The sequence below is a fragment of the Natrix helvetica genome (genome assembly GCF_964273705.1).
Source record: "Natrix helvetica genome assembly, chromosome: 4".
Lineage (NCBI taxonomy): Eukaryota > Metazoa > Chordata > Lepidosauria > Squamata > Natricidae > Natrix > Natrix helvetica.
The window spans coordinates 25,487,265-25,505,207 of NC_138550.1; the positions used below are offsets into that span (position 1 = coordinate 25,487,265).

The window sequence follows — 17,943 nt, forward strand, 5'->3', positions numbered from 1 at the left end:
TAATCCGGCTATCTATCTAAACGTCAGGCGCACAGAAAAGGATCGCGGAGCGCTTCGCCCCAACAGCAGCTGCTTTTCTGTGCGCCTGGCGTTTAAAACATCCGGCTATCTATCTAAACAGCTGCTGTTGGGGCGAAGCGCTCCGCGATCCTTTTCTGTGCGCCTGGCGTTTAGATAGATAGCCGGATGTTTTAAACGCCAGGCGCACAGAAAAGCAGCTGCTTTTGGGGCGAAGCGCTCCGTGATCCTTTTCTGTGCACCTGGCGTATATCGCCCGGTGTATATCGGCGTATAACACGCATACATCATTTGCCCCCTATTTTTCGGGGGGGAAAGTGCGTGTTATACGCCGATAAATACTTAATATTATTAATTTTAATATGTTGGTTTTAGTCATTATCTAGTCTTCAACATTTATGCTGGTTTCTGACTCATCTAAGTATTTATTACTTAATAGGAAAGTTGAGGTGCATCTTGCTTGTTTCATAAAACCCAAATTCTACAAAATTACCATTTTTGTAGAGTAAAAATAAAAAATTGAGACCGTGCTTTTGCTCTGTAGTATTTTATGTTAGCAAATTACTACCAGATATATAAAATCCATCAGAACCAGGAATTCAAAAATAGGGATCTAATGAAGCACCTCATATCTTTGAACAATACCCTGAATAGGATTTTTAAAGGGGGAAATCAAAAATCAGAAAAGAAAAAGAAGCCACGTACTATGGATACACATTTTAAAAACAGAATCTAGAACACAGAAACTATAGGACTTAGGAAACAAGATCTTATGTTAAATATTACTTAACCATTACAATTTATCTGTACTAGTTCTGAGGATTTCACAAATCTATACTGGTTTTGGGAGCAGCTTCAAGTTTACTTATCCTGTAGCTCAAAATCTTCGCCCATACCCATTCATAAAATGCTTGGTTCTGGTTCTCTTGAAAGCTCAGGCTTCTGACACACTGAACATAGTCAGACTTGGACACTGGTAAAGGCACAAATAGAAAAGGTTTCTGCCATTGGATTGGAGTCCTATTTTTGGTCTTAGTGAGAAATCAAACACATTTATGGCTGCTGCTATCACACAATTGCTCTTCTTAATATATGAGGATTGGGGAAATGATATCTCATATATCATAGTTAGCATTTTAATGTCAACTGTCAGTATGGTATTTGGCTGACATATGTAGACCTAAATAGGTGCTACCCTGTAATTTTCTGTGAATATAACCTATGAAAATGATTGCAGAAAAGAATAAACTAAAAATGTGAAAAAGCAACAATGAGATTATGTTTTATGTTTACATTATTTCTTCTATAATTTTCTTTAAAATGTGCAAGAATTATGGAACATCAAGTTTAAACAGGTTAAGACCTACTTTAGTTCAATAGAAAAATAGAAAATTGCTAAGAATCTAAAATCATATACAAATTGATAAAATCTATAAAATCCCAATAAAATCTCCCACTAGATCTCCCATTAAAATCCTTCAATTTCATGACTTATTCATGAAAAATAACGTCCAGAATTGCGGTATCTGGCTGGTTCTTCAGAATGAAGCACTGTATGGAAGGTAACATCATGCTCATATTCCTCTTTCATCCATCGTATTTTCTCAAATGGAACACCGTGATGATTACGTCTACAAAATAAATGTAAAAATATGACAAGGAAAGCATGAGAATATTAATAGCCCCTGATCCATGCATTAGTTTTCCTTGTATGTGATTTAGGGAGGGGGTAGGGGAATCTATAACCTGATACATACAAATTCAGAAGGCAAATTTCCTATATGTACAGTCAGGAATTAGTCCATTAAATGCATATATGGGTATGGTTGAGAGATGATTATATACTGATTAAGAGACCAATAGATCCACTCTCTCTAATATTGAACTCAATTACATCCAACACCTATGTGATCAAACTGTAACCACTGAGAAGGGTCCTTTTCAGCAAAGTAACCCCCAGAATCACAGAAGAAAGAAAAATGCTCCAAGTCAAAGACTCAGTTGTGTTTTTAGTAACTATGAGATACTGACTAGAGGACAGGAAAAGGACCAGTTGTTACAGCAAGCCCCGAGGCAATTTAATATATTCAGCACAAGCAGAACCAAAACTGATCTACTGAAGAAGAGAGTTATCAGACTAACTATATGAACTTTAACACTGGTTTTCAGAACATTTTTGTTATTCCAATTTAAAAAAGCATGAACACATCGATGATGATTGGCTATAGGAAAGAACCCCAAATAAAAACATGTTATGGAAAAACAGACCAATTCTTGATCATCTTATAGAATACAAGACGGATGTCAAACTAGCGGTATCACGTGACATTTCATGACAATTTTTTTCCTTTTGCGGAGCTAGGGAGAGCATGGCCTCCGTGTGACGCATCCAGCCCGCAGGCCACCAGTTTGACACCCTGTGATAGAAAATAAATAATGGGTTTAAATTATAGAAAGGCAATTTCAGATTAATCTTGGGCAAAAATTCTGGGTAGTAAGAATTGTTCAGCAATGGAATCAATTGCCAAGAGAAGTGATGTGATTAGTAGAAGCCAACTTTCCTACATGCTGTTTCTCAAGACAAAATCAGCATTCAAATCAATGATTACAACAATGGTCTGCCTCATTTTTCTAAATTTGGTTGTAAAATGTACCTAGCTAATTCCCGAACATGGAACTTCCAACGAGTATCTGGCTCCCGAAATATAACTTCATATCTGTTTTCAAGTGCCTGGTTAAAGAAAAACAAACAAATTGTTATTATGCTACAATTTTAGAAAATGCTATCGTGTTTTAATCTATTAAACAGTGTTTTACCTATTTTTCTCTACCATGAGGGAGAAAAAAAATACCAAAGGTTGGAGTTGCACAACACATTTAACCTGATTACTGAATAAACCCAATACACTGATTAATAAACTGCATACCACACACCAATCCACCCAAAAAATAAATAAAAGTTAAAAACAGCATGTCATGTGAATGTACTGTATTTTTCGGAGTATAAGACACACCAAGATTTTGAAGAGGCAATTTTTTTTTTAAAAGGTTTTGCACGCTTCCCCAAAACAGCCCATTTTTTTAAAAAAAGGGCACAAATAGCCTTTAAGAGGCCTGCAAAGTGCTCCTGGGGGGTGCCCCCCCCCCCCCAAAATGAGCAAAAAACCAGCACGTTTTCCATCAAAAAAAATGGTATACATAGCCTTTAGGAGGCTTGTAGAGTGCTCCTGGGGCTGGGGGGGCAAAAATTGAGCAAAAAACAGCCCCTTTTTTGCTCATTTCTGCCTTCCCCAGCTTCCAGGAGCATTCTGAAAGTTTCCTAGAGACTATGCACGGCCATTTTGGTGAAGGGGGCAGAGTTTTGGGAGGCAAAAAAATGCTGTATTCAGTGTATAAGACGCACCCAGATTTTCAGCCTCTTTTGAGGGAAAAAGGTGCGTCTTATACACCAAAAAATACGATAGCTCATACAGCTGCACCGGACTTGGCTAAGTAGGTTGTACTTGCTTCTCAAGCATGTTAATCTTCACTATCCACATTTTATGAGTGTCTAAAAAGACAGTTTTTTTATTTGACATGAATCCACAGCATACAGAAAGGCCCTCTACATCTTTTTTTTTTAATGAATGACTAATTCAAGTTGAATTCCTTCAACTTCCTGAAAGGACTACCATGAAACAATCATTTAGAGAATACTGTACTGAGTTCTAAATGAAATGGTCATTCTCACAAAAGTTGTTAGTTGTAAGAGTCATTGCCTTATGTATTATAGCTGTTCCAAGCATAGAAACTAGAACTTGGTGTCTTATACTTCAGGATTTATTTCCAGGCTAGTAAAGTCAGCAGATTTACTAATCTAGTCATATACCTACTGCTACTGGCTTTGGCTAGATGGATCAAATCTGCTGTTACCTAAGCACATTGTTCAGGATTGCAGACCCATGGCGAAATCTGCTGCAGGACAAGGCACACTACAGCTGATTAACTTCCAATATTGGGAATTTAGGCTGCAAATACAGAGATCACCACGAATGCCAGAGTGGGAATTCTGGCGTATGTTTGAATGTACTTCAATGGATTTGGATATTCTGTGTGTGCTTTTGAATGAGACTGAATTGAGCTGAGCTTCAGAATACAATGATGTGCATATTATATTACATTTTTGTTGTTTATTTTCCCATGTTGATGTTACTGTTCATGCAAGAGTTAAGCAGAAGCATTTTTTCAGCTACATAACAGAGACAGTGCAGACAGAGGTCCAGCAAAAAGCAACCTGAATGGATGACTGACTTCAAAGAAATCCTTTTTGCTTTAACTTGCCTAACAGCGGAGTGATAATTTATAAAAAATAACAAAGAATAATTCTTTCCACGGACCTCCTGAGACTTATTTTTAATGTTTTGAAAACAAAATAATCTGCTCAATTCTTTTGTAATTTTTTTTTTTTGAGTAATATCCCATCTAAGCTTGTTTTCCTGGGACGAAAAACAAGGGAAGTTCCCAGTGTTTTCAATGACTGGAATACTTGAAATGTTTTATTAAAGTACAGCAAATTATATTCTGCCAAACAAAGCAGGATTGTTTTGTTGAAAGCTTAAGCGAAATATGTTTTGTAATCCACACACACATCTTCTGTTATTTATTGTATTTCTCAGAATTATTTATTCAAGCATGACTATACTATTCATACTTTTCCAAATGTTTTTGTTAATAAATTTCAGTGTGATTTTTCATGATTTTTCTAACTACTCACTATTAATCATATAAGACTTTTCATCATCAATGCATTATAAATAAGACAGCAAACAAAAAAAAATTCCAACATTGCTATTGAGTTGCCTCAAGGACTTTAAAATATTGCTTCTCAAGAAAAGAAGCAAAGCTGGTTAGACATGCAGTAATCTGTAAATTGCTCTCAAAACAGACGATTGTGAGCTAGGAATATTGAAACAGTTACCTGTTGATACTGTTGTTGCTGTCAAAACTATATTAAAAAAAATGAGTGGAAATTTGAATTAGCAGATTTTCTGAGGAACACATTCATAAGTGATTTTTATTACTAAGAGGGGCAGAGATTCTATTTAATTGGTGTTCCAGGCAGCATCTAATTTTTAACAATCACCAATATCACTGAACGGACAAAAAGAAGTACTTCTTTACACAGAATAATTAAGAATTCATCGCCACAAAACACAGTGATGGCTATTAATTTGGATGGCTTTGAAAAGGAAATTGCTAAATTCATTGAGGACAGGTACGAAATGGAAAGGAACACTAGCAGGCATCTGGTTGACCATTGAATGCAAGACTAAGAGGAGCTTAGACTATGCTTATGTCAGGGGTGTCCAAACTTGGCAACTTTAAGACTTGTGGACTTCAACTCCCAGAATTCCCCAGCCAGAATTCCCCAGTCAATTCTGGGAATTGACAGCTGGCTGGGGAATTCTGGGAGTTGAAGTCCACAAGTCTTAAAGTTGCCAAGTTTGGACACCCCTGGCTTATGTCCTTAAGCACTTTCAACTGGTATTTCTCTCAAATTATTTGAATGCTAAGTTAGCACCAATGGTAATACAACGGAAGGAAAGCATAGTATTTCTTACAACCTGCTTTAAACTGAAAAATGGTCTGTAGCACTATCAAAAGGACATACTTTTGCCTCCCTAAAGTCCTTGCTATCTCCCTTAAAAGAGCTTTGAGTGCCAGGAAGATCTGCATTTTAAAAGAGCAGCTACCAATCAGAAAGTATTGGATGAGCTAATGATATGGCTCAATATAAGGTAATTTCATATTTTAATCTAAAAAGTGATTGCATTGACTGCATTGTAAGGTTTATACTGGCCTAAAAAGAACCATTCAACAAAAGCTGGAGCTATGATTTCAGTGTCTCCATAAAGCAACATTCCTTTAAAACTGTGCTTGATTCCCGAGATCGTTCTCAATTTTAAGAAATAGAGCTAAATGTAACCTAAAAAAGAGAAGCTGGATTTATGTTGGATGGTGTAAAGATCTATTGCCTTCCAGATGCCCATAAATCCCATCCAATGTGTTATAATTGCAATATTGCCTAGTTGGAGAATACAGTTCAAGGAGTTGGACAAGGAGTTGAACAAGAATTCAAGCAGAAGAAAAATGGTATTTGAAAACATTATGGACATTACAGATTCTTGCAAATTTCCTCCCTAATTTGATAACGATTAAGGTTACAGGTTTCTTTTGAGCCCGAACTTATTAAGAATTACAAAGTAGTCACAACATTACATACCATTATTGCATATGGCTTCATTTCCCAAGCGTGGATGTTGGTATTATCAATTATAATTGGGGATTTCCCTTTCTTCATAGCTTTACGTGCTGTAATATAATAAAGTACAGGTTTTTAGTAGGTGAAATGAATTATCATTTATTTAGATAATTATATTAAATCCTTCAGATCATAAAAGAACTTGAGATTTCAAATACTAGCATTATGTCTATATATACGTATATATTTATCCTCACATTACTCCTATTTTCCTCACTTTTCAGCTTGCTGGAATTATCCAGAAGCTTTTTCATCATCTGCAATTTCTAATTCATCTGAACTAGAAAACCATTGTCATTGCATTTAAAATCAGCAAGTTCATTAATTACTATATAAGAATTCAGTTACTTCCTGTTCTGATGAGCTTCATGTTTAGGGTATAACACAGTGATAGGCAGTCTTTTTGTAGCTGCGGTAGGCATGCATTAGACATGATACAAAAATAATATATTAAATCTTTTTGCATGTTTTTTTCACTTCAACATGCGGAATCTAGATTTCACTGCAATCTAGATTAATGGTTCTGCAAAAATAGGTCTAAGATGCTGCTTGACTCCATACAGATCACAGCTGCTTCCCCAGGATGTAGCAGGAAATGTTTGTATTGTTAACTGTAAAGTACCTGGATTAACTGCATGGTATTGAAAAGAAAATAGTGCAAAGATAATGTATACTGGCAATCAAAGTAGAAATGGAATGAACTTTAAAAAATTAAATTCGAAGCAGTTCTTTAGGCCCAGATAACCCTTCAAACCCTAGCAGATATTTTGCTTCTGTTCTAGGCTCATGTTTCCAGATGGCCATTTCTGTCCTACAATTTATCAAAAATGGTAAAGATCCAGGTTATTTTTCATCTACTTCTACCCATTTTTTAATATCCTCCTAGAAGCCAATTGGAAGTTATCACAGAATTGGCAGAGGAAATCAATTTCCCACAGCCATACCAGACATCATAATACAACTTAGTCTTTAGCTTCCATATCAGAAAGTCTTTAAGCAGTATATCAACTCTCACTTCAGAATTAGACTTATTCTGTTCTTAATTCTATTATGTAATGATTTGTTCTAATCAATGTTTAGAAAACCACTTTGATAGAGTAGATAAGTAGTAATGTTGAGGAGAACCAGTCATACATGCCTCTTTTCTGGTTCCACTTATGTGCGTCTCCCAAACAATCAGGATCAAACTCATAGGTGCCATCTTCCATGATGAAATACTCATCAGTACTAAAAATGACTGCATTAGGAAATTCACGTTTCAGTTGCCTGATAAGCAAAGAAAAAAGAACAAAGTGCTAAATGGTTATCATCACTGGATCCAACAATGTGATGTCACAAGAGAAAAACTGCTACTACTTTGAAAATGCCATTTGGTGCGACTGTCAAATGCAATACTTTGATTTTTGCAATTCTTTAAGCAAACAAATACATTTTTATAGTTAACTAGCTGATAACCTGACGTTGCCAGGGTATTTATTTATAGGGGGGAAATGTCCAGACCAAATGTAATTTTCCCCCTTACCAGAGGGACCCTCCTTGTGGAGTACTATGAAGCTGTTACCATGGCAACTCCACTGGTCTGTACAGTAGAAACCATTTTACAGCAGTACAGCAAAAGCCATTTTAAGCCACAACAGGCTGTATCTTAACAGAACACCACCACCCCTGAGGAGTGTTAAGGGTGTCTCACCCCCACAGTATTTTTTTCCAGAGAGTAAGTCTGGAAACTGTGTACCAAGTTTGGTTGAAATTGCTGGAGGCATTCCAGAGTTATGCTGGAACACGCACACACACACACAGCCATTTGTGTGTGTGTGTGTGTGTGTGTGTGTGTGTGTGTATACACACACGCATACACATACACTGCAGCTATATTATAGCAAGGCAGAGATGTACAATCTAAAGCTCCTCTCCCCAAAGTCTTCATGTTGCCATCAGAGGTTGACCAATTTGCTGCCTGATTATTACTTTAAAATAATGCGGAAATCATTCAAGCGGTTGCCTGGAAAAAGCTGAAAATGGAGCTTTTCAGCCTGATGCCAGGAATTATTTGGGTGTTTTAAGCATCTTGCATTTCTGTATTGTTATGATATGTGCTCATTTTTGTGAGGCACTGAGAGTTCTTGGGATTGTGGTAGGATATACAGTGTATTTGGTGCACAAATAAATTTCTGAATCACTGTGTTTGTATTTGTTCTGTGCACAATAAGAGTAAAAATAACGTCTTAACTTGGATGATTATGATCTAAAATATGCAGCATTTTAAATGTACTCCTTATCACTGATTTTTGTTCATTAAAAAAGTTAGTATCCTATCTCTGAGTAGCAAGAGCTCCAAATTAAACAAAGGAAGTAACTGCCTTCATATATAAAGCAACAAAAACAAATTCTTTGTGTGTCTAATCACATTTGGCTAATAAGGAATTCTATTCAATTCTGTTCTGTTCAGAAACTCAGTACATTGGATATATATCACATAAGGGTAAATGGATATAATGTTGCCATGATTCCTGCCATATCCAGAAACAATGGAAAGGAAAATACAGTATATTTGCAAACTAAGCTGACAAAAACAGATGGTCCCTCATTTCAGAACAAATGTACATTCAAAAGAAATATACTCTGGATGTAATTCTTTTCTACAAGTCCAAAAAGCTATACAATGTAATCTTTGTATGTCTACCCAGAAGCAGAATTGAAATCAAACACTTCTGAGAAGCCTCAAGTTGGAAGACTGAGGAAGGAGGAGCCTTGTTATCAAACATAATTAATTTTTACTTAGAACATGCTATAAAGGGGTAATGTTATTAGATGATATTAGAAATAATTAATTAAATGCTACTATGTGCTTGTGTTTTTGGACTATTTCATGTAAAAGGATGTTAAAACAACCACAGTCAAATAAGAAGCATGGTATGTTGATAGTAAGATATATAAAGATTTTTGATTTAAAATACATAATGTGATTTGAATTATAAGCAATGACTGGAAGAGATGCATGAAAGTTACACTATATTGCCAAAAGTATTCGCTCACAACTGATTCTGATTATTTGGATGGGTGAGCGAATACTTTTGGCAATATAGTGTAATTGTAACCAATCGACACACTTCTACAATATGATTAGTGATTAGTAATTTAGTAATCTTTAGAGTGATACGTTAAATAAATAATTGACAATGATAACAAGGTGCACACGTATTGGTTTGAAGAGAGGAAACCTGATATAATTAGCAAATGAATTTCTATTAATAAATAACAATTATAATAATAACAATGAAATGACAAGGGATATACTTAACAATATATATATGTACTGGCTCAGTAAAAGGTATTGGGATACAAATAGTAAACAGCGACTTGGAAAAGAGGATTAGAAATTTTGTTATCAATCATAATTAATTCTTACTTAGAACATGTTATAAAGGTGTAATGTTATTGGATGATATTAGAAATAATTAATGAAATGTCATTATGGGGTTGTGTTTTTCAATTTTGGATTATTTTATGCAAAAGGACGTTAAAACAATTAGTCAAATGAGAATTGTGGGATGTTGATAGTAAGATATATAAAGAATTTTGATTTAAAATATATAATGTGATGTGAATTATAAGTAATGACTATGGAAGAGATGCACGAAAGTTATTTGTAACCAATCAACACACTTCTACAACATGTAATGAAAGATGATTTTATTTTATTTATTTTTGTGTTGTGTTTGTCTGTTTAACCCAAAATAAAAAATTCTTTAAAAAAAAAAGTTGGAAGACTGAGATCTCACAATTCCTAAGTCACAATACTAGAACAAATAATCAGCATGAAGAGTCTACTTGGGGAGATTAAAATAGCCCCACATAGACAGTATTAGGAATACCAACACATATCAGATAAGTTAAAAGTGTTATCTGTTCTGGACATATATTTGTGAACCCAGATAACTGCAGTATAGTTAATAAATGATTCTTAAACAATGGGTTAGTACACTGAGGTCATTCTGCTGGATTTCTGAGGAACGTTTCACTCTGTATTTGAAGGATACAATGCCAGTCGAAATTTTCTCCTATTCAAAAGGTCTTGCATGACTGGTATATTGGCTTCATCTATGACACAGAAGATAAAGCACTAACTGACCTTGGCTGATATCAAAAAAGCTAAGTTAGTGTAAGGCAGCGGTTCTCAAATAGTGGGGCGCGCCCCCCTGGGGGGGCGCGAGGCTCCGTAAAGGGGGGCGCGAAGGCTCCCTTTCCATCTGGGTACAACGGCGGCGAAGGCGTGGGCGAGGCATAATATATCCCGCCTGGAAGTGGCAGCACTTCGGACTGTGGATTTTCATTGGAGCCGCGGACTGGAGCTGTGCAAGAAGCCTGCTCGGGCGGGGGTGGGAGGGAGGGAAGCATGGGACCGCCCGTCTTCGCCACCGCGTAGCTCGCCTCCCCGCCAGCAGCTCCACCGCCAGCATTCCGTCTGGAAGCGGAAGCGCAACAGCCGCTGTTGGGGAAGGGACAAAGGGGCGGCGGTCGCCCGATCTTGCCACCGCCACCCCTTCGCCCCTGGTAACGGCGACTGTTGTGCTGCTGCTTCCAGCTGGGATGCTGGAGGAGCTGCTGGCAGGGACGGAGGGAAGAAGGGGAGGAGGGAGTAAGGATAGACAAGCAAGAGGGAAAGAAAGCCGGAGGGCAGAAGGGAGGTGGAAGGAAGGAAAGAAAAGCAGACACGCCGGAGGTAAAGAGGAAAGAAGGCAAGCAGGCAGGAAGGAGGCAGAAGGAAGGAGGGAAGGATGGAACTGGAAGGGAGGCAGGGAAGGAGGGAGGGAGAAAGGAAGGATAGGAGGATAGGGAAAGAGGAAAGAAGGCAGGCAGGCAGAAGGGAGGGAGGTGCAAGGAAGGAAGAAAGCATAGATAAGCAGGAGGGAAAGAAGGCAGGCAGGCAGAGGGAAAGAGGAAGGAGGGAACTGGAAGAGAGGCAGGAAGGAAGGGAAGGAGGAAGGGAGGGTGGAAGGAAGGATAGACAAGTAAGAGGGAAAGAGGAAAGAAAGCATGTGACTACGGTGGGAGACGAGGAAAGACCGGTGTGCTATGTTATGCAGAGGTGTACTTATAACAATTTTATAGACAAATGATACTATTTACAGTCGCGCGGGGGGGGCACGCGAAATGTTTTCTTCTTCCTAGGGGGGGCTTGACAGAAAATAATTGAGAAGCACTGGTGTAAGGTCTTATCTCTCCAATCTTCCCAAGAAAGCAGGCCACTTGAAACTGCAGTTGTTCCAAAAAGAGCTGTTATTGAAAGGTTTGTGATAACAAGAGATCTAGGCAAGAACTGAAGCTTCTCACTTAAAACCAGCTATTTAAAGCAATCCTAGCCAAACCCTTCCCACACTACATCATTGCAGGAAAACAGAAACTTCATATAGAGATTAACACAATAATGCAGGAAACAAAAACATCATATACAGATCACTCCAGTCCTCCCCGCTTCCTCTCACCAAAATGCCAGCATCCCTGTAGAAATATCTGGGACAAGATATTTGACAATTAGTCCAGGGACAGGAAATTATAATTTCCAACTTTAAAGGGAAATAGTCAGGGACAATTACCTCCTCCCCCAAAAGTTCAATTGAATAATCTGATTGAATCTGGATTATTTTAACTGAATTTAAATTCAAATATAAACTTGATTAGTCCCACTATATTCAGCTAGCTGTCTTGCTTGACAAGATAATAACACATCATGATAACTTTTATTTAACAAACTTAGAAAGGCCTTGGAAGTCTTCTACTCCAACCCTTTGATCAAGTAGAAGACCTTATACCAGGCAAACGGCTATCCAATCTCTTTTTAAAAACCTCCAGTGATGGAGTACCCACAACTTATGGGGGCAAGCTTTTCCACTAATTCATTGTCCTCACTGTCAGGAAATTTCTCCTTAGTTCTAGGTTGGTCCTTTCCTTGATACGATTCCATCCATTACTTCTTGTCCTACCCTCATGTGTTTTGGAGAATAGACTTCTATGTGAATATTGGAACACTGCTATCATGTCACTCCTTGTTCTCCTTTTCTTTAAACTACTCAATTCATGCAATCATTCTTCGTATGTTTTAGCCTCCAGCCCCCTAATCATCTTTGCTGTTCTTTGCACTCTTAAGTCTCAACATCTTTTTTTTGTCATGGTGACCAAAATTGTACGCAGTATTCCAAGTGTGGTTTTATCAAAGCAGTATAAAATAGTACTAACACTTCACATGATCTTTATACTATCCCTCTGTTGATGCAGTCAAAGGCTTTATTGGCTTTTTTGGCAGCTGCAGTATTGCTGGTTCTTACTTAAGTGGCTATCCACTAGAACTCTGAGATTACACAACAATTACTGCCGTTGAGCCAGGTACTACCTATTCTATACCTATGCAGTTGGTATTTGTTGGTTAAGTATAAAAATTCCTTTCTCAAGTTCGTAGTACATATTTTATAAAGATAGCATAGCTTTCTTTTCATGATGCATTAAGATTCAGCTTTCTTCAATGCTCTTTTCCATTAGGGATTTGAGATAGAGACCCCCAATACTTATCCCTACATTCAATTATCCACATACCTTGATTCTGTCTTTTCAGGAACACTCTTTCAAAATGCATTCCATTTTGGCATAGAATAGAAAATGAAAATTAAATTTAGGACCTGTTCTGTCTTTATGACTGCTAAACAGAACAGGCCTTCCTTTACATTCAAAGATTAGTACACCTGAATTGCAGCAGTGAAGTATATGGTCAAAGGGAAAATAGCAGCACTTTCAATTTGTCAAATTTTATGGATTTACTTTTATGCTATGCATTTCCAGACATTTTCTTCTCCACACTCCTTTTTATTTATTTCAATTCATCACATATATGGATTGCTTTATACTATTAGTTGTTGATTTAGGTTGATTTATGAACATTTGCATAATATTGAAAGATCAGTTTGGTATGTACTGTTTATTTTATTTTTATATCATTATTTTGTTATTATTTTGTTCAGTCAGTAAAGCAAAATAATTTTTGAGGACTGCTTTTTCTTAAAAAGAGCCAGTATTAAGGTAAACCACAAATTACAATTCTCCAGATCCAGCTACTTATCATACTCCCGTTGCTCATCTTTTAAATCTACTGGTTGTTATGCTCCTTCAGTTTAGTAAATAAGAATTAAAACTAAGTGTCAATTATGTAACTTTTGCAGAATTGAAACCATTGGAACAGAATCATTTTCCAGAATTAAAAAAAATAAACAAACTGTCTGAAATTGACAGGCATTATTAATGCATGACAAAATGTGCACTTCCTTGTTTACAAAGTGACCTTTTGATATGCATCCAGTATAAAATATTTATGGCAAAATAGCTGCTAGTGCAGAGAAACAGTGGCTCTGACAGGATTCAGCTGCCAATCTAAATTTTAAATAGCAGGCAGAAAATATATGAACTAGTTTCACTGAGCTCAATTCTAAAGTATTGTATACAACGGAAAGAATAAATATTCCATTTTTCACAGTGCATTCTCACAACCTAATCAGTTCTCCAAAGTGGCCAAACAGGTATAATTTCTAACAAAAGATACAGGTGGGTGGGAATTGCCCCTTCTGATAGCTGCATAGTTTGGGGAAAAAGTCACACACCGCCTTGGGGGCAACCCAAACAGAGCAGGGAAACTTTGCCAAACAAGTTGCAGAGTTTGTAGAATGGATGGCACACGAATTGCAGCTGAAAAAGTGGGAGTTCTGATCGACCCACCTAACTACGGCTGCTTCCTTACATTTCATTAGTAGTTCCTCATCACGTGTAGGCTTTCTGTTGGTGTTTACCGCTGTAGGGCAGACCTCCGATGGACTCAGTCAAGGGACGGGTATCGGAGGGCAAAGTACCCTTCCCATCACCCACTCTCCCTGTTATGCTCTGCTCTCCCTGACTGGCTCCGAGTTCTCTCCTGGCCACCATTACTGGCCCTCCCCACCCCCGGCATTGTTGTTCCTTTAAGTTTAAAGGAGGATTTAAGAGAGAGGAAGGGGGGGGGAGCCCAAAAAGCGGAACAACGGTTCCTTCCTTGTCTCCCCGATTTAACCGCCTGCCTCCTTATCAAGTCGGGCCAGGCGACTTCAGCTGCGACGACGCTTCCTGCAAAGCCGCCGCCGCCGCCCCTCCGCTGACTCCCCGCACTAAGCTTCCCCCCCCCCCCCGCCTTGCAGACCTGAACCCGGCCGACCTCTCGAAAGACGCGGGAAGGGCTGCAGCTAGGACAGGCTTACCTGGCCAGAGTACTCTTGCCCGAGCCGGGCAGGCCGCGGAGCAAATAGAGGCTTCCGCTGAAACGGCGTGCGCGGGGCCTGCCTTGGGGGCGGCGGGGCTGCTGGAGGCTGAGGCCCCCGAAGGCGTGGATCAGGCTATCTTCCATAGTGGCGGCGGCGGCGGCGGCAGCTGCAGCCTCCTCATCTCAGGCAGCGCCTTTCGGAGTCACCTGGTGGTGTTTACAGTGCCCTTAGGCCGCGTGACTTGAGATGGGCGGCGCCGCCCAGCTCCGCTCCGCCCTCGTTTCCCCGGAGCAGAGGGAGCCAAAGGAGCCGGGCGAAAGAGAAAATGGGACTTTGGACGCCCCCGCCTCCTCTTCCCCTCCGAGCTCTTGGGAGGCCGGCGCATGGCACTTTTGCCGGAAGACTCGAGTCGGTCCCGGCTAACTAACGCGTAGAAAGCCCACGCTGAGGAGAGCGCTGCCTCGGCCGATCTCAATCGGTCAGGAAAGGTCGAGCCCGATGGAGGCTCCCGCGAAATCAGTTCGGTCACGATCCGTTGGGATGAAGCACTTGAATGGGTTCGGCGCTTCCCTTCAAGCTATCTATCCAGAAACCAGGCAGCGCTTGGGCGGCTGGATGGGATGGCAGCCTCCGATAGTGGGACGTTGGAGCCGCCAGCTGTGGCTGCAGAAATCCGGGCAGCCATTAGGTGGCGAAGAGAGTTTTCTTTCTGGGGAGCGAAGACCCGCTCCGGAGCCTGGGTGAACTGTATTAAGGAGCCACCCAAAAAGCATGGCCATACTGGCAAGCGCTGAACAATTTGCCTAAATTGCGTACGGTGAATATTTGTCACAATCTCTGCCATTGGACAGCGGCTGATACCTTTCGTAACTTAATTTAGTTTTGAATGTGTTATTGTCAATTACTATAAAAAGTCACCCGCATTGTTTCTCTATAGTACTGTACATTTCAGCTTTGCACAAGTACTCTGTATGTAGTCTGTATCATTTACTCCTAGCGTTTATTTTTCCCCATGCCGATCAATTAGTCTTTTATCTCCAAAAATGTTACAAAACAGTGTGTAAATACAATATTTTAAAATACCCACTGGTTATTTTGCAATTGATGAGCTTAGTTACTTATCTCTATCACGTATCTAGAATTAGATCATTTTGAGTGAGTGGATGGAAAAACAAACAAAGAGTTTCCTATTACTCGAGACTAGTGAACATTTTGTTATATTTGTTGTAGTAGACAAATGTAGTTAGTGCTGTAACAATTTAGTCAGAACTTGTAATTTCTATTATTTTGGAGATGACAATTCTTGTGAATGATAAATATAAGGATTTTATCGAAGGGACAGATCAAGTGGACCACAAACCTGGTCCAAGGGAGCAGTTGAGACAAAAACTCAAATTGCCCCAGGGGAATTTTATTGCCATGAGTTGAGGGAGAGCTACTAAGGTGTGGATATATGCTCCATTATCAATGGCTGATTTATATAATTGGGGGAAAATCAAATTCCTGCTTATAGAGAAAATCCAGATGAGATGCATGTCCTTTTTGCATCCATTTTTCTGAACTCACCAGTCTACTTGGGCAGACATACAAAGTCTGATGGAAATTTTATTAACCCCAGAGGAAAGAAGGCTGGTGAAGGGAACCATGAATAAGCCTTTTCAGAAGGATCATGCAAAAGATCCGGACTGGATATGGTTACCAGATTGGGAACCTGCAGTCCATTTGGCTGCAAAACTATTGGGCCTTGGTTTTGTTAGGTCTCAAAAACAAAAGTTAAGAACTTAGGGAAGGTCTATCAAATTCAACAGAAAAAGGATGAAAATTCAGGGGAATTCTTAGAATGCATTTATCAAACCTTTAGGCATTATACCACATTTAGATCCTGAGGTTGAAGAAAATAAGAGAATGGTCAATATGATCTTCATTAGTCACTCTGCAGATGACATTAGGGTAAACAAATTACAGAAGACAAAAAGGGGGACCAGGAAAGGCATCTCTGAACTTGTGGAATGAGCATACAAAGCATATATTAAGTGGGCTCAGAATCTCAGAGAAGAAGGAACTTCAAAGGACAAGAAGATATGTAATTTTTCTCGCCGAGGCCCTTAGACAGGAAAAGTGGGAGGCCAGGGGAACTGCCGGAAGAATTGTTGAGGAGGGGTCAGTAGTTACGCCCAGTAAGAGGAAGAGCCCTCCAGTTAGCAAAAGGGAAGATGGTTAATGTCTACACAGACAGAAAATATGCATTTAGAGTTTTATACGCTCATGGGGTTATTTGGAAAGAAAATACTCACTGATTTTGTCACTCGATACATGCTGGCAAAAGGCCAGCATGTATCGAGTGTCATTTTTAATCAGGTTGTTATGCACAAAACAAGCATTTGAGATTTTAAAGCAAGCATTGCCTCAAGCTCATGTTAAGGGACTTCCCAACCTTGAGAAATCTTTCTTGACTCAAGAAAAGGGAAGTGGCAACAACCCACAGCTTATTTGTCAAAACAACGATGAAGTAGCAAAAGGGGGGGGGGGGGCACATTGCTTTAAATCCTGGTCGCAACTGCTCTTCTGATCAAGGAAGCTAATAAATTGACTTGTGGGCAGCCAATGACTATATTTACTAGTCATGCAATTCGTGGAGTATTAGAAACAAAGAGAAACTAGTGTGCTTGCCCGGGGGAATTAAAGTTCTGAAATGGGGGATCTGCACAATTTCCAAGCTGGATGCTTGGATCCAGCAGAAAAGGGAAGAGCAGCTGACAGAGAAGCAAAGCTGTCAGCAACCCGAGATAATCAGAGCCACCCTGACATGACAGCTTATGCAGCATTGGAAATGCGAAGGGGACTGAGCCAATAAAACAACTTCTTTTGATTCCGATATCTGAGTCCCTTAATTTCCTGCAACACTATATTGCTTATTTTATTTTTATTTTCCAGTTAAATATTACTGGTTATCCAGTATTATTTAACTACTACTGTTACTTCTATCTCTTCCCCTTCTCCCTCTTCCCTCTCCTCTCTGTTCCCTTAGAGTTTTATTTACTGTTCTTATAATGAAGTAGCCACTTATCTCTTTATGTACTTGCATTGTACCAGAACAATACACTATGTACTATTTAACCTGAAAGCAAACTACTGTACAACTAAATGCTCACCAAATTGCAATTCTATTTGTGTACATAGATCTCGTGTTTTATTAGGAGTTGGAATGTACCACTTGTCGTACTCATAGATTAAATTAATTGAAATATAGTTTAGAAATAATAAAAATAAATAATTCAGCTCTGTCCTACCTTTGGCATGGTGTCCAGTTCTAAATACCACATTTTAAGGAGGATTCAGAGAAACCAA

At 39.0% G+C, this 17,943-nt stretch overlaps 1 protein-coding gene across 1 annotated transcript; it reads right to left on the minus strand.

Annotated features, from left to right (window-relative positions):
- Positions 1-457: 457 nt before the first annotated feature.
- Positions 458-14,872, minus strand: N4BP2L1 (NEDD4 binding protein 2 like 1). The gene is made up of 5 exons (XM_081951795.1): positions 14,593-14,872; positions 7,458-7,585; positions 6,281-6,369; positions 2,673-2,749; positions 458-1,649 (listed from the first exon to the last, which is right to left on the minus strand). The coding sequence occupies exons 1-5, from the start codon at positions 14,736-14,738 to the stop codon at positions 1,514-1,516; spliced, it is 576 nt and encodes a 191-aa protein (XP_081807921.1). The 5' UTR covers positions 14,739-14,872; the 3' UTR covers positions 458-1,513.
- Between the last annotated feature and the right edge of the window lie 3,071 nt (positions 14,873-17,943).